The sequence below is a fragment of the Oncorhynchus mykiss genome, chromosome 19, assembly GCF_013265735.2.
Source record: "Oncorhynchus mykiss isolate Arlee chromosome 19, USDA_OmykA_1.1, whole genome shotgun sequence".
Classification (NCBI taxonomy): domain Eukaryota; kingdom Metazoa; phylum Chordata; class Actinopteri; order Salmoniformes; family Salmonidae; genus Oncorhynchus; species Oncorhynchus mykiss.
Window position 1 is genome coordinate 29,813,764 of NC_048583.1, and position 26,233 is coordinate 29,839,996.

Genomic DNA, 26,233 nt, shown 5'->3' on the forward strand with positions numbered 1-26,233 from the left:
TCACTGGAGGCTTCTTGCCATGGATCATCACTGGAGGCTTCTTGCCATGGATCATCACTGGAGGCTTCTTGCCATGGATCATCACTGGAGGCTTTGTGCCATGGATCATCACTGGAGGCTTCTTGCCATGGATCATCACTGGAGGCTTCGTGCCATGGATCATCACTGGAGGCTTCTTGCCATGGATCATCACTGGAGGCTTCGTGCCATGGATCATCACTGGAGGCTTCTTGCCATGGATCATCACTGGAGGCTTCTTGCCATGGATCATCACTGGAGGCTTCGTGCTATGGATCATCACTGGAGGCTTCTTGCCATGGATCATCACTGGAGGCTTCTTGCCATGGATCATCACTGGAGGCTTTGTGCCATGGATCATCACTGGAGGCTTTGTGCCATGGATCATCACTGGAGGCTTCTTGCCATGGATCATCACTGGAGGCTTCGTGCCATGGATCATCACTGGAGGCTTCTTGCCATGGATCATCACTGGAGTGGAGAGACAAACAGGAGGCCTGGCTCTGGGAGCAGGCTCAGGACTCACCAGGCTGGGGAGACATAGGTGCCTCGGCCAAGGCTTCTTCCTTGGCCGAGGCACCTGATACACTGGGCCGTGGAGGCGCACTGTCGGTCTCGAGCGCAGAGCTAGCACAACCCGTTCTGGCTGGATGCCCGCTTCCACCCGGTAAATGCTGGACGCTGGCACAGAGCACACTGGCCTGTGAATGCTCAACCGAAACACTGTGCGCATCACCCCATAACACGGTGCCTGACCAGTCACATGCTCGCCACGGTAAGCACGGGGAGATGGCTCAGGTCTGAATCCTGACTGCCACACTCCCCGTGTCCCCCCCCAAATGTTTTTGGAGTGGCCTCCCGGTCTTTAGTGCCAGCCGTGACCCTGTGTAAACCTGAGCCCTCTTTCTCGCTGCCTCCGCCGTCCTCTCTGCTTCCAGCTGCTCCCACGGCAGGCGATCCTTTCCCGCCAGGATCTCGTCCCGTGTCCAGGATCCTTTGCCATTTAGGATGTCCTCCCATGTCCAGTCCTCCTGAACACGCTGCTCCTCCTTACCACGACTCTTGGTCCGTTTGTGGTGGGAGGTTCTGTCACGGCGTTGGAAGAACTGGACCAAGGTGCAGCGTGGTCAGCGTACATTTTCTCTTTATTTGGAAAAAAGACACTGAACAAAACAATAAACACTACAAAAACAAACCGTGAAGCTAAAGGCTATGTGCCCTAAACAAAGTCAACTTCCCACAAAGACAGGTGGAAGAAAGGGCTACCTAAGTATGGTTCTCAAGCAGAGACAACGATAGACAGCTGTCCCTGATTGAGAACCCTACCCGGCCAAAACATAGAAATACAAATAATAGAATATAGAATACCCACCCCAACTCACACCCTGACCAAACCAAAATAGAGACATAAACAGGATCTCTAAGGTGACAGCCACAGAATGAATTGTGAGCAAGGCCTCCAAAAAGCTTTATATACCAGAGCTGCAAGAAAAGTTATATATATTATTGAAACAATGTTGCAATTGTTTGTGAGAATGCCAACAGGTAAAAGGTTCCCGTGGGGGTTGACATGGAAGCCAAGAAGGGGAGTGAGGTGCGTGTGTGTTTTCTCAAACACACATGAATGTGGGGGTCTGGGAGAGGAAGTGTGTCCATCTGATGAATGGGCATGTGCCTGAACTCAATTTTGTACACTAATTGTAGTCTCACCAGTTCATTTTTATTGACCGGTCAAAAAGTAACACCACAGGTGTACAAAAGTTAAATAAAACACCCAAAATTTTACAAAAATCATCAACATGTATTTTGCGTGCTCAGATGCCCTGCGTGGACAAAGTAATGGAACCGTATGACAATCAGATTAAATTAACTACATCTGTCAGAGAGAAAACGTGTAAATTGGTCCAATTCGACCGGAACACAACAGGAGAGTTAAATGACAACGTCAATAGGGTAAGGACGGCCCAAGGATCCCAAATAGCACCGATCGGGAAGAATTGCACTGAAATCCAGATAATTCGTTTCAGGGGCTGGAGCAGAGTGAGAGCTGAGTGGGCGACGACAAAACACGTAACAAAAAGCCGCGCGCCATCTGCTGTTGATGTTGCTGCTTCTCCGCGCCGCGGCAGGGACCGGAGGTACCCCAGGGACCCTGGTGCCTCTTACCCCCCTGCGGATCTGAGAGCCAGGTCCCAGCGTGGAGCCCAGGTCCCCCCAGAGACTGGCCCTTATCATCTCAACTTGAGAGGAAGGAGGAATCACAGAGAGAATACTAATGGACCTGCCGTTGCACAGCGCAGCGCAACTTTGAACTGTGAACATTTGGAAACAAGTGATGCATAATAGCGTTGCTCTTTTCTTCTTCTACACGTGCACTTTTCACTTAACTGTACGGCACAACGAGAATCTTAAAGTGGGCATAATCTATCCCTATAAATAGTGTTTGTATGTTTTGTCCACACATTCCGCAACCTCAGTATCTCCACTCAAAAACGAATCAGACCAAGATTAGTTGTAGCAATCCCTCTCTGCGCCCCCGTACATTGGAGGTTGTGTTATTATTAGGTTACATACCTATTCCCGGGTTTTATCAAGCATGTTAAAAATGACAGCTGTGTAGACCCGGAGCTCCCTGCCTGCGTTTTCGCTGCGATGATGACCAACGGTGACTGGGGGCACTGGGCATCAAAACAGCTGTGCAGTTGCTAACCAATGACAATCGGAAGAATCCTCTCGGAGTATAGATTCCCAAGCGGCCGTATTCAAACACAACCTACACATTATCAAACCATCGCAGTTGCAACGCAATGCCTGTCTGAACACTTGGTTTCCCGTGAGCGAGGAGATGCGTACAAAGCCGTGTGCCTGTAGGTCAACTTAACGAGGCTTTTGGAGTAACTTGTGGAATTTTAGACTTGCACGCATAACGATGCCTTATCTGACTAAATCGCTATTTTTATTCTTCTGTCTGGTGGTTACCGGGGAATGCCGTAATCACGGACACCGAGTACGGAGATGGACGGGTACCGTGGAGACGGCAAAGCATGGCACAGAGACAGCAAATCATGGCACGTAAGTTTGTACTCGATACTGCTCACCCAGGGGTGGTTCTGTGGTGTGCAGTGGTTCAAGATCCGTTGTCTTCTTCTTCATCATCATCATTGAAATTCACAAAACTTGATATGCAAAATAGGACATGGAAAAACAATCTAATAACTAATTATAAAGGACAGAGGGGCGGTGAAAATCCAACAAGACCCAGACAGACAGTGGTAGAAGACACGCAACCTGGTCTCAGAGCATTTCGTATTATTCTGTATGTAAATCCGTGACTCTCCATTTAGTATGAAATGTTAAGTTTGGTGTGGTTACATAAGACAATGTTTACTTGGGGCAAAAACTATAATGCGAATGTCTAGCTACACAAAGGTTGTGAGTTCAAATCTCGTCACGGACAACTATAGCATTTTAGCTAATTAGCACCTTTTCAACTACTTGCTACTTTGCAACTACTTAGGATGTTAGATAACCTTTCTCCTAATCCTAACCTTAACCCTTTTAGCTAACTCTTCCCCCAACACTAACCTTAACCCATCATAAGTTTTGCAAATTAGTAACATACAACATGCTTTGCAATTTCGTAACATATTGTAGGTTTGTAAATTCGTAACATAAAACACGTATTGCTAATTATTAACATATAATACAAATTGTAATTCATAACATATCATACAAAATGGGTGATGGACATCCACAAATGATTACATTCTATACGAAACATAACATATCATACTAAATGGAGTGTCTCTGATTTACATACAGGAAAATGTGAAATGCTGTGAGAAAAGGTTGCAACACTAGACATTCAGTGAAGACCCTAGGTATAGCCTACTTGTTGTGCCCACTCATCAATTACAGTTTAGCGGCTGGCTGCCAGTGCCTTGAGTAAGATCAGCATGACCACGTGTCTCAAAGCCATCTGTCAAAGCCATCAGGGAGGGAAGCACAGTTATCTGGATGTCACCCAATAGGGGTTGAGAACTGCAGCTACTGTTTTCATTTAATAAGGCAAAGCAACATTAATTTCCATTCCACTTTGATTGTGCTTTATGTTATAGCGAACGTCAGGGCATGAACGTGAACACGGGTCGCTGGTGTAAAAGGCAAACACCCTATGCATTGCGCAAATAGGGTTAGCCCACTTAGCGGCAATTGTAAAGTGGCTCATATAGCGAGGAAAGCACGTCCCCTGTGCTTTGACTACTCAGATGATGGCCTCACAGTCCGCCATCCCACTTCGGACGCCAATGTAGCGAACTGGGCGGTAACTGGCTTGAAAGGCAAGCACCCTACACATCGCGCCAATAGGGTTAAACCACTCGCTACAATATGAATAGGCTCAGAGAGACCAAAGTGAGAAATTCTCCACTCATTTAGAGTTTTATTTAATCTCATTCCAGATGTGCTTGTGTCGAGTTAGAAATGAATTATTCCGCCAGAGTCGTTGTGACTTATTATGGTGTTGTCTTGTGTTGTCTTATACCAGCTCCTTGACAAAGAAGCCTCCGGATGTGACCAAAAATCGCAAGCTGAAGACAGAGCAGCTTCTGAAAGTAGATGATCATGATTTCACCATGAGGCCAGCATTCGGAGGTAGGGGGATCACACGCACGCACGCACGCACACACACACACACACACACACACACACACACACACTGGCCGAATGGTAATGCTTTAGTGCTAGTTGACTTCACTCAGTTACTGAGTTCAATGGTTTAGCTGTAAGCTCATTCACAGTCCTGTAACAACTGCAGTCCAACATGACAGGTCAATTAAACACATTAGGTAAAGTGAGAGAACATGATCTCAACTTTTATCCTCCAATTACACACCTTCTCCTGCTTGTTAGAAAAGCAAAACACAAAGTGAGGCTCTTACATCCTGTAAACTATAAATACTTTTGGATAGATACAGTACCTGTGTGTTGGTTAAACAATTAGATTGGCTGAGTTTTAAGCATTTCATATACTTAGAATGATTAGAACGGACATCTCCATTTAAGTCAATGATGCCATAATGGGTGGACTGATTCTATTCCCATTCTACTCTATTCTAATTCTATGGTTGTAAGCCTCTGTTTCGGTACCTCCAAATAACCAAATGTCTTACACCCAGCTACCACACTCTAAAGCATCTGAAGAGGATTTTTAAAAGCCGTCTACTTAGTTTTCAGTTACATACTGTACTCTAGCTTGTTATAGCCTACTAACCTGACTCACCATGTTCTTTGTGCAGCAGCATATTGAGAACAATTCATGAGATGTTTCATGGATTTCCTATGAGTGAACCTAGAGATCATTTCTTAGTGCTTTGAGTAGCAACGCGCAAGGATCTGTCTTTTTCAGCCACAGTGCAGATAGGGTACGGTTAGGTTTTGCAACCACCTAAACCCATGCTCTGTCTACCCTACCTGCACTGTGGCTGAAAAAGACAGATCCATGGGCGTTGCTACTCAAAGCACAAAGAAATTATCTCTGGTGAGTCAGCCCTGTTCCACTTCTTCTTTTTCTTCTTCGATATAATGGTGGTCCGCAAGCAAATATTAAAGGTGCATTCCGCTACCTACTGTATTAGCTGTGTATCAGCCTACTATTCTGTAGTATGAATTCATTACACTTTGTGAAAAAATGGCCCTACCAACTAACTCTGCACCCTTTAAAACCTCACCACAATTCCACTACTTTGGCCCTATCTGACCCTACACCAGGCCATCAGCCTGGGAGGACAAGACATTATCATTCAAAACATCTTGTAACTGTGCTGCAGTAAAATTTCATACACCCAAGTACTTCTATGCAGCTGCTACCTTAACATCAATCCTCTGTGATTTACATTCAATACCTGCGGTACAATTATCAACCATGGTCATGAACGCCAAAAAAACAACCTTACTGAAGCACATGTTATTCCTATCACTCTCTATTGGCCTCAGCCTATTCACAGGGATCCTTTTAGGATTCCTCACCCTGGAGCCATCTTCCTCTACTACTCTCTTTACTGCCTCAATATACAACACCTTCTGCACTACTCTGATCCTGGCAACCTCAACATGCCTTTCTCTCAGCAGACACCTCTAATCTCCAGCACCATGGGTACCCCTACAGTTGACACACAACTTTTCCCACTGATACTACACATTCCTTTGTCTCATGTCCTTCTGCACACTTCTCACATCTAGACATCTCCCTCCTACACACTGCTGCCACATGACCATAAGCTTGACACCTAAAACACTGTAATGGGTTCGGGACAAAAGCTCTAACGGGATAAGTGACACATTCTAAATTGATTTTATCTGGTAAAAACACGGCATCAAAACTCAGTTGTACAGAAAGTGTCTTCTCTGTTTCACCACGCTCTCCACCAGGTCTGCGTCACACCAAATGGTGGGTGTAACAGACACCGGGAATCTTCAACTTCAGTTGATCCTCCTCAACACTTAACGCCACTCCAGTAATCACTCCTTTTAACGGCTCTCTGCTCCAGAGAAGAAAGTATGGGATGTTATGGGATGCATTTTATCCATTGTTTTTGATGGCAGGCCACTCTGGTAGGGCCACAGTATGATGAAACAGCCACAGGAGCCTACTTGGCCACTGTTAAAACTGTAATTTAAAGTGGGTACAGACTCAGTGTTCACAGTAAACTGGAAGTTGCATAGAATTTTCACAACGTTCAAGTTGGCACTCAGCAGAGCTGACATTTGCTCAGTGCCGAAAATAATTAGAGGGAACATTGCTCCTGACCCCAGATCCTCTCAAGCTCTGTCAGGCTGGGTGGGGAGCGTCGCTGTACAGCTATTTTCAGGTCTCTCCAGAGATGGGTTCGGGTTCAATCAGGTTCAAGTCCGGGCTCTGGCTGGGCCACTCAAGGACATTCAGAGACTTGTCCCGAAGCCACTCCTGTGTTGTCTTAGCTGTGTGCTTTGGGTTGTTGTCCTGTTGGGAGGTGAACCTTCGCCCCAGTCTGAGATCCTGAGCACACTGGAGTAGGTTTTCATCAAGGATCTCTCTGTACTTTGCTCTGTTCATCTATCCCCCTGACAAGTCTCCCAGTCCCTGCCACTGAAAAACATCCCTACAGCATGATACTGCTACCACCATGCTTCACTGTAGGGATGGTGCCAGGTTTCCTCCAGACGTGATGCTTGGCATTCAGGCCAAAGAGTTCAATCTTGGTATTATCAGACCAGAGAATCTTGTCTCTCATGGTTCGCGAGTCCTTTAGGTGCCTTTTGTCAAACTCCAAGTGGGCTGTCGTGCCTTTTATTTAGGAGTGGCTTCCAATTGGCCACTCTACCATAAAGGCCTGATTGGTGGAGTGCTGCAGGTTGTCCTTCTGGAAGGTTCTCCCAAAACTCTGGAGCTCTGTCAGGGTGACCATCGATTTCTTTGTCACCTCCCTGACCAAGGCCCTTCTCCCACGATTGCTCAGTTTGGCCAGGTGGCCAGCTCTAGGAAAAGTCTTGGTTCCAAACTTATTTCATATAAGAATGATGGAGTTCTTGGGGACCTTCAATGCTGCAGACATTTTTCGGGTTCCCTTCCCCAGATCTGTGCCTCAACAAAATCCTACAGACAATTCCTTTGACATCATGGCTTGGTTTTTGCTCTGACATGCACTGTCAACTGTGGGACCTTATATAGACAGGTGTGTGCCTTTCCAATCAATTTAATTTACCACAGGTGGACTCCAATCAAGTTGTAGAAACATCTTAAGAATGATCAATGGAAACAGAATGCACCTGAGCTCAATTTCCAGTCTCATAGCAAAGGCTCTGAATTCATATTCATAAGGTATTTCTGTTTTTATTTTTTATAAATTTGCAAAAAAAAATATTAAAAAAATGTTTTCGCTTTGTCATTATGGGGCATTGTGTTTAGATTGATTAAGATTTTTTTATATATATACATATACATTTTCGAATAAGGCTGTAACATAACAAAATGTGGAAACATGGAAATGTGTCTGAATACTTTCCGAATGTTATACCTTTCTTTATTTTAACACAAAATAGTGTTTAAATGCCTGATACAATAAGAGAGAGTGCATTATAAGAAAATAAAGTGCATTTTGACAATAAACTGAATACCTGAATTACAACCAAAATTCCTGAACTCTATGTCCGTGCCAGTGAAATGTTTAATGTGCTAGAATTCAGTCAATATCTGATGGATTATACCATTCCAAAAGTTGGAGTATCTTCGTCCGTTCAACTGTTGCATTTATTAGAATTGTTTTAAAAAATGACCGTTGCTACTTTTAATGTGTGAAATCTAAGCAGACTTGTATTATTGGATGAGTTCAGATGAGACTTGCTCAGGGCTAGTCTTTGTGTTGACGTACATAAAAGTTTGCTTTATTTGTTGCAACCGAGAAATCTACCAACTTAAACTTTAGGATTGTTTTCTTCGTGACAAAGGTAGCTTTTTTTTTAACAATGTTTGGAGATGCTGCATTTGAAAATGAGAAAAAATATGGAAGAGAGAGAAAGAGCATGAACAAGTTTTCTTTTCTTTTGATGTTTTCATCTCAACTTGTTTCTTGTTTGGAGCTGATCTGATGAAAGTAGGGGGGCTTGTACTGCAGGGGAACGAAGGGGAACATTGATCAGCAGGGGGTCACACACACATACACATGCTGTACACACACACACACACACACGCACGCACGCACACACACACACACACACACACACACACACACACACACAACATTCAGCAGGGCGTCACAGTGTCATGCAGAGCTGGAAATAGCCTGAGTACAATCATCCCCAACATCCCAACAGAGGGTACATGGATCTAATCACACTACAATGGAAACTGACTAACTCAGGCTCATACAGTTACAGTCTCCTCTCCTCTCCTTGAAGAGAAACATGTATGTGGAGTTACACAGGACTCGTACAGATGAACTAGTGGTGTGTAACTTTCTGTATGCAAATGGCCCAGTAAAGGAGCTTTCCTTGGACAGGCTTGGCTTATTTTAGTCCCTCCATGCATTTTCAAAGTCTGTGCTTTGTGGGAAGTTTAAAGTGAATGTATGCATGTCGGAACACTGACTTGTAGGCTTCATGCAGTTTGTAGACTTACATTATGCATTTGCTTTGCCCTCTCCTAACAACATTTTTTTTTCACTATTAAATTGTTTTCCACCACTTCTAGCTACATCTAGTTTCCCATACAGGAACCGAGCAAGCCCGACCCTGCTTAGCTTCAGAGGCAAACCAGTAGTAGTATGCAGGGTGCGATGTGGCTGGAATGAAAGTGCCAAGAATTGTAGCTGGATAAAAGGCAGCAAAAGCAAAAGCCATTGTCACGCCCTGACCTTAGAGATCCTGTTTATGTTTCTATTTTGGTTTGGTCAGGGTGTGAGTTCTGGTGGGTATTCTATATTCTATTATTTGTATTTCTATGTTTTGGCCGGGTAGGGTTCTCAATCAGGGACAGCTGTCTATTGTTGTCTCTGATTGAGAACCATACTTAGGTAGCCCTTTCTTCCACCTGTCTTTGTGGGAAGTTGACTTTGTTTAGGGCACATAGCTTTTAGCTTCACGGTTTGTTTTTGTAGTGTTTATTGTTTTGTTCGGCGTCATTTTCCAAATAAAGAGAAAATGTACGCTCACCACGCTGCACCTTGGTCCTCTTCTTTTAATGTCCGTGACAGCCATGGTAACGTAACCGAATATAGGGAAAATTGCAGGAAAAAGGGGGCCGTTTTATTTAATCGTGTTATTGTTTTACGTGCTCTTTTTTTTTTTTTTGCGTTGTTTGTGTCTTAAAAAAACGTATTCTGTACATAATATTGCTGCTACCATCTCTTATGACCAAAAATAACTTCTGGACATCAGAAGTGGCAGAAGCTTTTTTTTTCCTTTAACGAGTCCAACGAGCCTGACGTGAAGGACATACTGCTTGTCAGGGCCCGGTTACGAACCCGGGTCTCCGGAGTGAGAAACAGTCACTTAACCTACTGAGCCACGAATAGTCGGCAGAACCCAGAAGATGAGGCAGACACAGCAGTACTTGAGACGGTGTATTTAATGAAGTAAAAAGAGAAGTCCTTCAGGAAAACATGTAACTCCACAACCTCAAAAGGAATTCCACAAGAACAAAGGTAATCCTCCAAGACAAAAAGGTAAATCCACAAGGTGGTAGGAATAGCATAAAAAGCCTCAAAAGATACTCAAAAATAAATAAACAAGAACAAAAACAGAATTCCACAAGAGAGTCCACCGGGATCAACAAGAGTTCACAGAATACTAGGGCTGGGTGCTAACATACAAACACAGAGCAAAGAACTGAGGAAAACTAAGGGTTTAAATACAATCAGGGGAAACGAGGCACAGGTGCAAATAATAATGGGGATCAAGGGAAAACAAAAGGTCAAAAAGCACAATGGGGGCATCTAGTGACCAAAAACCGGAACAACCCTGGCCAAATCCTGACAGAATCCCCCCCCTAGGAACGGCTCCTGACGTTCCTACCAGCTCTCTCGGGGTGGAGGGCCCTGAACCGACGAATGAGGTCAGGGTCCAGTATGTCTTTGGCAGGAACCCAGGAGCGCTCCTCGGGACCGTAGCCTTCCCAGTCCACCAGATACTGCCAGGACCGCTGCACCCGGCGGGAATCCAGTATCCGATAAGCCGGCTGGCCTCCAATGACACGAGGCGGAGGGGGAGGTCTGTCTGCCGGGACAAGGGGAGAAAAAACAACAGGTTTTAATAAGAAAATGTGAAACGTGGGATTAATCTTAAGGGATCTGGGTAAGTGTAGGCGATAAGAAACTGGGTTAACTCTCCTGGCAACCTTAAAGGGACCGATGTATTTTTGGGACAGCTTGCGAGACTCCACCCGTAGTGGTAAGTCTCTTGTGGAGAGCCAGACTCTCTGGCCGGGGCGCAGGGTAGGCCCGGGACGGCGACGTCTGTTGGCTTGTTGTTGGTACCTCTGTGAGGAACGCATAAGATTAAGACGGGTCTTCCTCCACATAAGCCGACAGCGTCTGACGAACTTCAAGGCTGAAGGCACTCTGACTTCTGCCTCCTGGTCCGGGAACAATGGAGGGACATAGCCAAACTGACACTCGTGCGGAGACATATCAGTGGAGGAGGAGCGCAAGGTGTTGTGCGCGTATTCGGCCCAAACAATGAAGGACGACCATGTGGACGGGTTGTTACGAATCATACATCGGAGGGTGGTTTCCAGCTCTTGATTCATCCTCTCTGTTTGACCGTTGGACTCCGGATGGTACCCTGAAGATAGACTGGCAGAAGCCCCCATGAGTTGGCAGAAGGCCTTCCAAAACCTTGAGGCGAACTGGGGACCTCTGTCAGAAACCATATCTTGAGGAATGCCGAAGACTCGGAACACATGATTAATTACCAACTCAGCAGTTTCCTTGGCAGAAGGTAACTTAGTCAGAGGGACGAACCTGGCCGCCTTAGAAAACCTGTCGATTATGACTAGGATAGTAGTATTGCCATGGGATGGAGGAAGGCCAGTAATAAAGTCCAACGAGATATGGGACCAGGGTCTGTGGGGAACAGGTAAAGGGTGAAGGAGTCCTTGAGGGCGGAGGTGAGAAGATTTGCACTGGCAGCACACAGGGCAGGCATTGACGAAAGTGGCAACGTCTTCTCTTATGGTAGGCCACCAGAACTTACGCTGGATGAACTCCAAGGTGCGACCTACGCCCGGATGACAGGTGAGGCGAGAGGAGTGCCCCCACAGAAGGACCTGAGTCCTCACTGCCTTGGGGACAAACAACCGATTGGCAGGGCCTCCTTTCGGGTCCGGTTCGATAGCTTGAGCTCGTCTCACGGTATCCTCGACTTGCCACGAGATCGGAGCCACGATCTTAGCAGCAGGAAGGACAGGCATGTCCGTGTCATCTCGAATGGCAGGAGCGTAGACTCGGGACAGGGCATCCGGTTTGAGATTCTTCGACCCGGGCCGATAGGTGAGGATAAACTGGAATCGATTGAAGAAAAGAGACCATCTAGCTTGTCTAGAGTTCAACCGCTTCGCCTGCTGGATATACTCCAGATTTTTGTGGTCCGTGAGCACTTGAAACGGGTGAGAAGCCCCCTCGAGCCAGTGTCTCCATTCCTTCAATGCCATCTTAACCGCTAGGAGTTCACGATCCCCCACATCGTAGTTCCTCTCAGCCGGGGTAAGCCGGTGTGAGAAGAAAGCGCACGGATGAAGCTTCTTGTCTTCACCCCTCTGAGACAGGACAGCTCCAACACCAACCTCTGAGGCGTCTACCTCCACCACAAACGGTTCATCCGTAGTCGGTAGTATCAGGATGGGAGCAGAGAGGACGCGCTGCTTGAGTCCTTGGAAGGCCGTCTCAGCTTCTCTTCCCCACAAAAACCTTGCATTGCCACCCTTGGTTAAAGCTGAGAGAGGGGCTGCCACCAAGCTGAAGTTCTTGATGAACTTGCGGTAAAAGTTTGTGAAGCCCAGGAAACGCTGAACTTCCTTAACAGATTTGGGGGTGGGCCAATCCGCTACCGCCCCTACCTTCCTGGGGTCCATTTGGACTCGATCGGGTTCCACTACAAATCCCAGGAATTGTACTCGGGATGAATGGAATTCACATTTTTCCGGCTTAACGTACAGATGGCTGTCTAGGAGGCGTTTGAGTACTTGTCTGACATGCTTTGTGTGTTCTTGAAGAGAGCTCGAAAAGATGAGGATGTCATCCAAGTAAACGAACACAAATATGTTAAGCATATCCCTAAGCACATCGTTTATGAGCGCTTGGAACACCGCTGGGGCGTTGGTCAGGCCGAAGGGCATCACCAAGTATTCATAGTGACCAGTAGGCGTGTTGAAAGCGGTCTTCCACTCGTCACCAGGTCTGATCCGCACAAAATGGTATGCGTTCCGCAGGTCAAGCTTAGTGAAAACAACTGCTTCCTGGAGCAGCTCGAAGGCTGTGGCCATAAGGGGTAGCGGGTAACGGTTACGGACGGTTATGGCATTGAGTCCCCGGTAGTCGATGCAAGGACGTAAGCCACCGTCTTTCTTGGCCACAAAGAAAAACCCTGCTCCCGCCGGGGAGGTGGATGGACGCATGAGGCCTGCTTCCAGAGCGTCCTTGATGTAGGTATCCATAGCAGCTCGTTCGGGTGGAGATAGGGAAAAGATCCGACCCCTGGGGGGGCAAGTGCCCGGAAACAGTTCGATGGGGCAATCATAAGGTCTATGGGGTGGTAGCATGGTGGCCCTCTGTTTGCTAAATACCAGTTTGAGGTCATGGTAACACTCGGGAACTCGGGTCAGGTCGATGGATTCTAAAGACTCGGGAGTAGAACTCGGGGAATTCGAGAAAATACAAGTAGCTTGGCACGTAGGACCCCACTGCTTGATAGTGCCCACAGACCAGTCGATGTGAGGGTTATGGCTGTGAAGCCAGGGGTATCCAAGGACGAGAGGGAACTCGGAACAGGAGATCAAATGAAAGTTCATCAATTCCTGGTGTTGTGAAACTGAAAGTCGCAAGGAGGTAGTGACATGAGTGACAAGTCCAGATCCCAAAGGGCTTCCATCCAATGTAGTAACCCTCATGGGGTCACTTAGAGGTTCAGAGGGAACGCCATTCTCCTTCGCCCAGACACCATCCATGAAGTTACCTGCGGCTCCAGAGTCTACCAAGGCTTGAAGGTGAAGCTTGTGGTTGTCCCAGGAAAGGGTGACTGGAATGAGAAGACGGGAGTTGGACGGATGGGAGGAGGTTGTGTTTCCCGTTACAGTTCCCCCCGGTCTGTACGGGACAGAGCGTTTCCCTGGAGCCCGGGACACGTGGAACGGAAATGGCCCGGTTTGCCACAATATAGACAGCGTCGCTCCCTCATCCGGCGGTCTCTCTCAGCCTGGGAGATACGTCCAATCTGCATGGGTTCCGGTGGAGCCAGCGAGGATAAAGGTGGGGACTCGGAGCTGGGACTGATAGGAGCTAGAGGTCTACGGTTGAGTTCTTTCTCTCTCAGACGCTGGTCAATGCGTGAGGCCAACTTGATCAGGGACTCGAGATTGTCCGGTGGTTCCCGAGTGGCCAGTTCATCTTGGATAGTGTCGGAAAGGCCTTTCAGAAAGCACACCGTGAGCGCCTCGTTGTTCCAGCCACTCGCTGCTGCTACCGTGCGGAACTGGATGGCATAGTCCGTCACGCTGCGCCGACCTTGGTGGAGAGTCAGGAGCTGTTTGGCTGAGTCAGGACCACTGCTTGGGCCTTGAAACACTCGTTTGAATTCCTCAGCAAAGGCAGAGTAGCTGGCACAGCAGGAATTATTGGGTGAGAAACCCTTTACAAGCACTTGGATCACCTGAGAACCGTTGGAAGACGAGGTTCAGCCAGGGGATTAACTGCCATGGGTACGTGAATCTGAGGTACTGGGACGGGAACTGTTGCCGGGGTAAGTCGATCAGATATCTGCTTTATGGACGTCAGCATCTCCGACAGAAGATGAGAATGTCTAGCCATTAAGGCCTCTTGCTGAACCAGGGCGGCTTCGTGGCGTTGGACAGTCTCCTGGTGGTGGGACAGCATGGCAACAAGGTCCTGGGAACTGGCTGCTTCTGGGTTCATTTTTGGCTCTGTGTTTCTGTCAGGGCCCGGTTACGAACCCGGGTCTCCGGAGTGAGAAACAGTCACTTAACCTACTGAGCCACGAATAGTCGGCAGAACCCAGAAGATGAGGCAGACACAGCAGTACTTGAGACGGTGTATTTAATGAAGTAAAAAGAGAAGTCCTTCAGGAAAACATGTAACTCCACAACCTCAAAAGGAATTCCACAAGAACAAAGGTAATCCTCCAAGACAAAAAGGTAAATCCACAAGGTGGTAGGAATAGCATAAAAAGCCTCAAAAGATACTCAAAAATAAATAAACAAGAACAAAAACAGAATTCCACAAGAGAGTCCACCGGGATCAACAAGAGTTCACAGAATACTAGGGCTGGGTGCTAACATACAAACACAGAGCAAAGAACTGAGGAAAACTAAGGGTTTAAATACAATCAGGGGAAACGAGGCACAGGTGCAAATAATAATGGGGATCAAGGGAAAACAAAAGGTCAAAAAGCACAATGGGGGCATCTAGTGACCAAAAACCGGAACAACCCTGGCCAAATCCTGACACTGCTTTCCCGGGAACAGGCTCAAATCCCTGTAATTTGCGTGAAGACGGAGAAAAAGAGGATGGAGGTCAGGCTGCCTTCTGAGAATTCGTAGGCGATCGAACAAACCCCCACTGCCTTCCGTTTTACTAGCTAACAAGCAGTCATTGAAAAATAAAATTGACGACCTACGAGGAAGATTAAACTACCAACGGGACATTACAAACTGTAATATCTTGTGCTTCACAGAGTCGTGGCTGAACAACGACATTATCAACATACAGCTGGCTGGTTATACGCTGTATCGGCAGGATAGAACAGCGGCGTCTGGTAAGACAAGGGGGGGGTGGACAATGCATATTTGTAAACAGCTGGTGCACAATATCTAAGGAAGTATCTCATGATAAGCTGTAAACCACACTATCTACCTAGAGAGTTTATCTGTATTTTTCGTAGCTGTCTACATACCACCACAGACCGATGCTGGCACTTAGACTGCACTCAATGAGATGATTCCGCCATAAGCAAACAGGAAAACGCTCATCCAGAGGCGGCGCTCCTAGTGGCCGGGGACTATAATGCAGGGAAACTTAAATCAGTTTTACCAAATTTCTATCAGCATGTTAAATGTGCAACCAGAGGGAAAAGAACTCTAGACCACCTTTACTCCACACACAGAGACACGTACAAAGCTCTCCCTGACCCTCCATTTGGCAAATCTGACCATAATTCTATCTTCCTGATTCCTGCTTACAAGCAAAAATTAAAGTAGGAAGCAACAGTGACTCGGTCAATAAAAAAGTGTTCAGATGAAGCAGATGCTAAGCTACAGAACTGTTTTTCTAGCACAGACTGGAATATGTTCCGGGATTCTTCCGATGGCATTGAGGAATACACCACATCCATCACTGGCTTTATCAATAAGTGCATTGAGGACGTCGTCCCCACAGTGACTGTCGTACATACCCCAACCAGAAGCCATGGATTAAGGCAACATCTGCACTGAGCTAAAGGCTAGAGCTGCCGCTTTCAAGGAGCGGAACTCTAACCCGGAAACTTATAAGAAATCCCGCTATGCCCTCAGACAAACCATCAAACATGCAAAGCATCAATACAGGACTAAGATCAAATCGTACTACACCGGCTCCGATGCTCGTCCGATGTGCCAGGGCTTGCAAACCATTACAGACTAGAAAGGGAAGCACAGCTGAGAGCTGCCCGGTGACACGAGCCTACCAGACAAGCTAAACTAATTCTATACTCGCTTCGAGGCAAATAACACTGAAACATGCATGAGAACACCAGCTGTTCCGGACAACTGTGTGATCACATTCTCTGCTACTGATGTGAGTAAGACCTTTAAACAGGTCAACATTCCCAAGACAGATTACCAGGACGTGTTCTACGAGCATGCGCTAACTAACTGGGAAGTGTCTTCACTGACTTTTTAACCTCTCACATGTCCGAGTCTGTAATACCAACATGTTTTAAGCAGACCACCACAGTCCCTGTGCTCAAGAACACTAAGGTAACCTCCCTAAATGACTACCGATCCGTAGCACTCACGTCTGTAGCCATGAAGTGCTTTGAAAGGTTGGTCATGGCTCACATTAACACCATTATCCCAGAAACCCTAGACCCACTCCAATTTGCATACCGCCCTAATAGATCCACAGATGATGCAATCTCTATTGCACTCCACACTGCCCTTTCCCACCTGGACAAAAGGAACACCTATGTGAGAATGCTGTTCATTGACTACAGCTCAGCATTCAACACCATAGTGCCTCTCAAAGCTCATCACTAAGCTAAGGACCCAGGGACTAAACACCTCCCTCTGCAACTGGATTCTGGACCTCCTGACGGGCCATCCCCAGGTGGTAAGGGTAGGTAACAACACATCCACCACGCTGATCCTCAACACAGAGGCCCCTTAGGGGTGCGTACTCAGTCCCCTCCTGTACTCCCTGTTCATTCATGACTGCACGACCAGGCACGACTCCAATACCATCATTAAGTTTGCCGATGACACTACAGTGGTAGGCCTGATCACCGACAACTACGAGACAGCCCATAGGGAGGAGGTCAGAGACCTGGCCCTGTGGTGCCAGGACAACAACCTCTCCCTCAACATGATCATGACAAAGGAGATGATGGTGGACTACAGGAAAAGGAGGACCGACCACGTCCCCATTCTCATCGACGGGGCTGTAGTAGAGCAGGTTGAGCGCTTCAAGTTCCTTGGTGTCCACATCATCAGAGGAAGGCCCTAAAAGACTCCAGCCGCACTGTTCTCTCTGCTACTGCACGGCAAGCGGTACCGGAGTGCCAAGTTTAGGTCCAAGAGGCTTCTAAACAGCTTCTACCCCCAAGCCATAAGACTCCTGAACATCTAATCAAATGGCTACCCAGACTATTTGCATTGCCCCCCCCCCCCCCCCGCTTTTACTTAGCTGCTACTCTGTTATTATCTATGCATAGTCACTTTAATAACTCTACCTACATGTACATATTACCTCATTTACCGTGACCAAACTGTTCCCCCGCACATTGACTCTGTTCCTGTACCCCCCGTATATAGTCTCGCTATTGTTATTTTACTGATACTCTTTAATTACCTGTTCCTTTTATTTCTTATTCTTATTCATATTTTTAAACTGCATTGTTGGTTAGGGGCTTGTAAGTAAGCATTTCACTGTATAGTCTACACCTGTTGTGTTCGGTGCATGTGACTAATACAGTTTGATTTGCTGCTACTGTGTACACAGATACATTACTCCTCTATGGCTGGAATATGGCTCTGCTATGACATTCATCTGCCAACTCGGAAATGTCTCGAACAGCAGTGGTCGCTAACATAATGCTGAACCACCCAAGTCGTATGCTATCCTGCATATGTGTGCCCTGTCCTGTGTGTGTGTATTTTTGTGTGCGTATTTGTGCGTCCTGTCCCATGTTTATAGTGTGTCCACTCCTTTGGGAGGAACGCTAGAGTAATCGCCACCCCCAATGGGATGTTTTTGAATAGCGACAAAATAATTTGTCGCCAAGGCTAAGCAATACTCACTGACGGCTGGCTTAACCCGTAGCCATCTGCTGTATACTTAACCCTAGCCTAGCCATCACATCTAGATTTGTATTAGCTGCTGTAGCTAGCTGCTAGCCTTAGCTTACCCTAGCCAGTGATACCTAGCCGGCGATGCTAACGATCATGACCAGATTAAACTGGCAGGGGATCCTCCTGCTGACCGTGTGGATTAGCACATAATGCACTAGAGACTTCTGCTGACAGCTGTTTACCATCCATAACACTGTCTCAACAGACAGACCAGATGTGCTGCCAGGCTGGCTCAGTTGGGCACTAAAGGACACAGACAGTACTGAGTAGTACTAAATACTTACAGTACTGAGTAGTACTAAGAGCATTACTGTAACATACATTATACTAGCAGTGACATCGTCTTGCTGAACAACAGTTTTGGGGTGATCAGTAGATTTTGTCTGAATCCCAAGTGGCACCTTGTTTCCTACATAATTTATTTGTTTATAGGGGACAATGCACATTAATCAACATCAATATTACAATAATGCAACATCCATGTAAATGTGCCGGGGTTAGCCAAAGCTCATTTGCACCTGTAGTCCCCAGGCAGGTAAGGGCCTTTACACAGCCACTATACAAATACTCACAAAAACAATACAAAATACAAATACATTACATCCAATAATATATCATTCTGTTGGGTTCTGAAAGTAGGAAATATACTTATTCATGTCACTGAGGGAGAGAGGGTAATGTATAACATTTACATTATGTCAGGATAGGTTATTGTTAGCCATCAGGGATCCTCTGTGAGGAGAAGAGACACAGTCTGGTACCAGTCACCATGACAGCCATGAGTTGGGGAGGAGTGAGCACTTTGGGGCAGAGGTCAGGTCATATGAAGTGAGGAAGAACCGATATCACTAAAGGTTCTGTCTAGCAACAGAGATGCATTGGCTGTTCAGATGTGTCGGAGGAGACTCAGCATAGGAGAAAGGGTTAAATACTAGTGCTCGTGTGAATATGTTTGATCCTTTGGGAAAAATAGACTTGGTTTAAGCTTTCACAGTGTCCGTCGAGTTCTTACTCTAATAATTAGAATCTAACAATTCTAACAACAACAATAACATTATCATCAAATGTCGTCTTGCATATGAGGAACCACAGATAACTCATGTGTACAGGTTTGGATAGATTTGAGCCATGTTTTCAATTTAAATGAAAAAATACAATAATCAGTGCAGCTTCTCAAGTCCATGGGCATTGCATTCCAGTATATTGTAGCTCTAACAGAGAAGGCAGATTGACCAATTTTACTGTGTGGAAAAGGGACACCAATCCCCTCTAGTTACTGCCCTTGTTATCCTGGAGGGGCTTTCCTTGAGCATGATATTCTGGTATAGGGGTGGAGGGGCAAGACCATGCAGGATCTTAAAGACAAGGCTTGCATCTACATACTGCTTAAAGCTATCCAGACTAAATAAATTATGTTTGTAAATTATATGACAATGGTGGTAGCCGTTTTGGTTTGTTATCAAAAATCTTAAGTGTTTGTTTGTATAGTGATTCGATTGGTTTCAGAATATTAGCTCCTGCTTGTGACGAGCATGTGAGGCAATATCTCAGATGTCAGAAGATCATAGCATGCCTATATAGTTTGGCGGCTTCCAGAGGAAGGTCTTATAAACCTAAAGTTGGATAATCAAAACTTGACCGTGTTATAACCACCTTTGTTCACATGTTTCTTAAATTCTCAAGTTGGAGTACAAAATGACGCCAAGATACCTGAAGTTAGACACATTAACAAGAACTAATTGGGAATAATCAATGGATTTCTTAGAGAAGTTCATACAAACAGTCTTATTTAAATATTTAAATGCAGGCAATAATTAGTCATCCATTTAGAAACATGTACCATAGCTTCAGTTAACTTGTTAACAACTAGATGTCTATTTTCTGCGTGTATATACAGAACTGTATTGTCTGCATACATCTGCATGTTAACTTGTGGGCAAGCAAGTGGGAGATCATTTATATAGATGGTAAACAGAAGGGGGCCTAATATTGACCCTAGTGGGACCCCAATGTTATGGTAAAGAGAGTCCGAATGAGTGTCCCCCAGACAAACCCTTTGACCTGTTTGCCAGATAGGAATACATCCAACTAATAACTTCAGTGGACACATTAAGGGAGGATAGTTTGGATAGGAGGACCTCATGATTCACAGTATCAAAGGCCTTTTTAAGATCCAAAAAGACTGACTTCACCACCTATGTCCAGTTTAGATTTAGTGCATTTCAGAAAATAGCAATTGGCTGTTTCGGTAGATTGGTTAGTTCTGAATCCAAATTGCATTTGATGTATGGAGTTGCCCTGATTGAGGTGATCAGTCAGATGATCAGCCACCCATCTTTCAGATACTTTTGATAGCACTGGAAGAATGCTTATAGGTTGGTTATTTTCCACCAGAGTTGGGTCACCAGATTTTATAACAGGTATGACTGCAGCAGACTTTCAAGCATTGGGGAAGAGCCCATATTTGATGGACAGATTAACTAGATGTACAAGAGGGGCAATCAGAGAATATTTGTGTCTCTTCAAGAATACAGTGCCTAGACCAAATACATATTTAGTTCTCAAGCTCTTGAAGAAGCTAGTAATACTGCCCACTGCTGATGCTGAGATTTCAGGAATTCTGAATATTGGTTTATTATTATCTATGGGAGTGAGAACTGTGGTCTTGGTTGAAAATCTTTAAGTCAGTTCGCTGACAGTCAACCCCAAAAATTGTTAAAGGTGGTGGATTTGAATATATTTAAATCGCCCATGAAGATGATCTCCTTCTTTTGATCGTGTTCTTTAAGCATGGCATTTAGATGGTCATAAAACGAGATATCAGATGTTGGTGGTCGATATAATCCAATAATAGTGAGAGATATATGAGGGGAGAGGAAGACATTCAGCCCCATACATTCAAGGTCATTGGCATGTTTCCATATGATACGATTGCATTTAAAGTTAGATTTCATGTACATAAGCAATCCACCCCCTCTGCACTCATTGAAGTCAGAAAAAGGAGAACATTTCTTCAGCCATGTCTCAGAGAAACAGAAAAAAAAATCTAGATTAGTCATTCAATAAATGTTCTACCTGTTCACCTTGGAACGAGGGTCCCAGAGTATTTTGGCCTGATTAACGGTTTGAAAAGTTTCATGGTACATTGTTTTCTAATACCTGGCTTAAGGGAAATTAGATTCTCTCTCGAACGTGGGTTTTGTTTGGGACGTGTATCAAGAGTTGGCATTAAAATGTAATTATCTGCAGATTGCTAATTCTTTTGAAAAGCCATTTTAGCGACAGAGGTTATGCTCACATATACAGATGTCCTTCTCTGAACCAGATAATATAGGCTACTAAATGCAAACATAATGCACTACTTGGGAATAGGGTACCATTTGGGATGTAGCCTGAAGACATGACCAGTTTGCAATGCATTTTTGCATGTCTGTAGGTCGACTTGACCTCAATTTTGCTCCACAAAGCACTAGAAGAGGGCAACATGAAGTCGTTTAACAGAAGTGCATGGAGTTTGCATAAAGACATCACTCCGGGATGTCTTTAAAAACCTTTGATATGCAATATGCTGCCAAGTTTTTTTTTAAGGGGATTTGGAATATTATTTATAATATATCAATATTATTCATTAGTTCATACTATTAAATAATTCAATACAAATTGACTCCAGACAGCTTCTGACTGTAGACAATATAATACTCCTTATAATGACATCTAGGCTGTTGCACTGTTATATTCACCACTTAGTTCAATGAGTTGAGATGTCAATGTAAATTGACTGTAAATCGCTATGTGTTGATTTATCGCAAGTTGTAAAAAGAGAACATTGCATGGCTACTATGGCTACTATGCAGAAACAGTCAGAAACTATTGATCTCCTGGGTCTCTTTTAGGCCAAATGTCAGACCGAACTGGGACAAAGTTGGGGCAAATCGAACCAAGGTCAGAGTGACAGAATGCAGATGCATACATACACACACGCGCACACGCACACACAAACAATAGGCATAATAATAGGCCTGGGTGTGTTTATTCGAACATGTACCAGCATTGTTTACCCAATGGACATTAATCTAATCCGATCACAGATGCCCCAGGATAGATAAGTAGATAAATGTTAACAAATTACCAACAGGTTGTAGGATGTGTTGCTGTGTGATATGCAGTAGTATCTCAAGTATGGAGGCGTGAAACCACAATGCATGCAGCTCTAGATTTAGATTCAGATCTTTCCTCTGGCTAAATTTATGCAGTTTATCCACATTATGTTAATGTATGTAACTTCTAGCACTTAGGTTAGTTATTGTCTATGCAAGTTATCCCAATTAACCAAAGCCTTTATTGCACCCAGTGATGCAAACAGAAATTGGAAATTGCATCATGTAATAGCAAATTTTAAAAAATCTATAATTGTTTCCACAGACAAGCTAATAACTATGCATCTTAAAAGGGAGCGGAGAGCCACTTTGATATCCAGTAAATGGCACCCTATTCTCTAAATAGGGCACTGCATACTATATTCTAGTCTATATAATGCCCTATGGGTCCTGGTCAAAAGTAGTGCACTATGAAGGGAATGGGGCGCCATTTGGGATGCAACCCTCATCTTATTCTCAGCTCAGAGACTCTTGATTGAGAATCGAAGACCGATTCAGAAGCAAAACCGTGAAGACGTTCCGCATTAAGTGATTTTGAATCACAGACAATCAAAAAGCAGCTTGCAGGCCAATCCAAATCACAACCTCTTCTGAAATAACATGTCAGCTATGACTCCTAATAATGTCTTCGCTGCAGTGAATCTGTCTCCATACATGGGCATTCTACAGAAGTGGTACAAATTGTAGTCCCACCCCAAAAGACTATTTAAAAGACCTCCAGTTAAGTCTCCAAATTTAGGACATTTATTTACATCATATGTTTTATTTCAATCCAAGGCAACAACAAACATATTATAAAATGAACATTGTACATACTGTATACAGTGCCTTGCGAAAGTATTCGGCCCCCTTGAACTTTGCGACCTTTTGCCACATTTCAGGCTTCAAACATAAAGATATAAAACTGTATTTTTTTGTGAAGAATCAACAACAAGTGGGAGACAATCATGAAGTGGAACGACATTTATTGGATATTTCAAACTTTTTTAACAAATCAAAAACTGAAAAATTGGGCGTGCAAAATTATTCAGCCCCTTTACTTTCAGTGCAGCAAACTCTCTCCAGAAGTTCAGTGAGGATCTCTGAATGATCCAATGTTGACCTAAATGACTAATGATGATAAATACAATCCACCTGTGTGTAATCAAGTCTCCGTATAAATGCACCTGCACTGTGATAGTGTCAGAGGTCCGTTAAAAGCACAGAGAGCATCATGAAGAACAAGGAATACACCAGGCAGGTCCGAGATACTGTTGTGAAGAAGTTTAAAGCCGGATTTGGATACAAAAATATTTCCCAAGCTTTAAACATCCCAAGGAGCACTGTGCAAGTGATAATATTGAAATGGAAGGAGTATCAGACCACTGCAAATCTACCAAGACCTGACTGTCCCTCTAAATTTTCAGCTCATACAAGGAGAAGACTGATCAGAGATGCAGCCAAGAGGCCCATGATCACTCTGGATGAACTGCAAAGATCTACAGCTGAGGTGGGAGACTCTGTCCATAGGACAACAATGAGTCGTATATTGCACTAATCTGGCCTTTATGGAAGAGTGGCAAGAAGAAAGCCATTTCTTAAAGAGATCCATAAAAAGTGTTGTTTAAAGTTTGCCACAAGCCACCTGGGAGACACACCAAACATGTGGAAGAAGGTGCTCTGGTCAGATGAAACCAAAATGGAACTTTTTGGCAACAATGCAAAACGTTATGTTTGGCGTAAAAGCAACACAGCTGAACACACCATCCCCACTGTCAAACATGGTGGTGGCAGCATCATGGTTTGGGCCTGCTTTTCTTCAGCAGGGACAGGGAAGATGGTTAAAATTGATGGGAAGATGGATGGAGCCAAATACAGGACCATTCTGGAAGAAAACCTGATGGAGTCTGCAAAAGACCTGAGACTGGGACGGAGATTTGTCTTCCAACAAGACAATGATCCAAAACCTAAAGCAAAATCTACAATGGAATGGTTCAAAAATAAACATATCCAGGTGTTAGAATGGCCAAGTCAAAGTCCAGACCTGAATCCAATCGAGAATCTGTGGAAAGAACTGAAAACTGCTGTTCACAAATGCTCTCCATCCAACCTCACTGAGCTCGAGCTGTTTTGCAAGGAGGAATGGGAAAAAATTTCAGTCCCTCGATGTGCAAAACTGATAGAGACATACCCCAAGCGACTTACAGCTGTAATCGCAGCAAAAGGTGGCGCTACAAAGTATTAACTTAAGAGGGCTGAATAATTTTGCACGCCCAATTTTTCAGTTTTTGATTTGTTAAGTTTGAAAAGTTTGAAATATCCAATAAATGTCGTTCCACTTCATGATTGTGTCCCACTTGTTGTTGATTCTTCACAAAAAAATACAGTTTTATATCTTAATGTTTGAAGCCTGAAATGTGGCAAAAGGTCGCAAAGTTCAAGGGGGCCAAATACTTTCGCAAGGCACTGTATATTACATTGTACATAATATAGTACATTGTTTATGCACTTATTTCTATTGAGATGTGTTTGAAAATAAAGCATTTCATGAATTTTTAAAACACTATTATTTCAATAGAACATCTTGTAGTTTACTTGTAGATTTTTAACAAATCTTAAAAAAAATAAAAAAAATGCTGTCCCCTCCGTTGATGTCACTATCGAAACACACATTGAAAGACTGTAGAATGAATGTGCCTTAAGCCACACCCATACAAATATCACCAGGTGATGGGATGGTACTCCTCTCCAGCATGGCCACATGGTGAGTAGTCTGTTTGCAAACATTTTTGAGAAAATGAGTTAGCAAGTTGATAAATCTTCATGTATTTTTAAGTGTCACTACCGAACACCTAATATACGGCAGCGTTATCGCCATTCTAAAGTTGAATGCACCGTGCTATACCAACTGAGCTACAGAGGACTACCATGTGGGTAGTGGACAAGTGCACACTTCAGGAAAAAGGGGAGCCAGCAGTGGGGCTCCAATGCTCCAAGAGCCCAAACATTTACATATATTTGGCAGAAACATAGGTGTCTTTAATGTGCTATACTGTACTGTAATGTCCTGGGTTCTACTGTACTGTTTACTTGAGTGTCTTACAATTGAAGAAAAGGCCCATGGACACTTGATCGAGTGGCCACTCAAGACCACATAAATTCGGTCTTTAATAACCTTTTAGTGCAGTGGGTTAAATCAGGGTCACACAGTGTTTCTTGGTAGTCTTAAGTCTTAAACAAAGTATAAACAGTATACACCTCACACACATGGTTATGAGCTTAAAAAAAAGACACCTGTACCATGTCAGAGATGTATATGTATTACATTTTGAGTTTGCATACAAATACTACACTTTATATACATCACAGAAGACTGAAATTTAACAAAACCATTTGACATAGAAAGACCAGATTTTCAGTCATTTGACCTCAGGAAAGGGGGACCTTGTCATGGCCTCAACTCACTGGGTCTGGATCTTGGGACCAATCCTAACTTCACTTTGTCGGGCAAAGACTCAACTTCAAAACTCAAATGAACAGACAATGACTCTTCTGTTTCCCCACTCTCGCCACCCTGTCTGTGTCACATCAAACGACGAGCATCACATACACCGTAAATCTTTCCCCTCAGCTGGTCAACTTTTATATTTACTGCCACCCCAGTTATCAGTCCTTTCATTTGTGCCCTTTTCTTGAGACCGAAACAATTAACTTTAATTCCCCCCATTCGTTTTACTCCAAGCGCATTCCACCTCTGACCAACAGAAACACA

At 44.6% G+C, this 26,233-nt stretch overlaps 1 protein-coding gene across 1 annotated transcript in view; it reads left to right on the forward strand.

Annotated features, from left to right (window-relative positions):
• Positions 1-2,278: 2,278 nt before the first annotated feature.
• LOC110497641 (gamma-aminobutyric acid receptor subunit rho-2-like) overlaps positions 2,279-26,233 on the forward strand; it is a 35,058-nt gene continuing 11,103 nt past the window's right edge. Inside the window, exons 1-2 of the mRNA XM_021573885.2 lie at positions 2,279-3,090; positions 4,565-4,671. Of these exons, the coding sequence (XP_021429560.1) occupies positions 2,948-3,090; positions 4,565-4,671 (250 nt within the window). The 5' untranslated portion in view covers positions 2,279-2,947. The remainder of the gene's footprint in view (positions 3,091-4,564; positions 4,672-26,233) is intronic.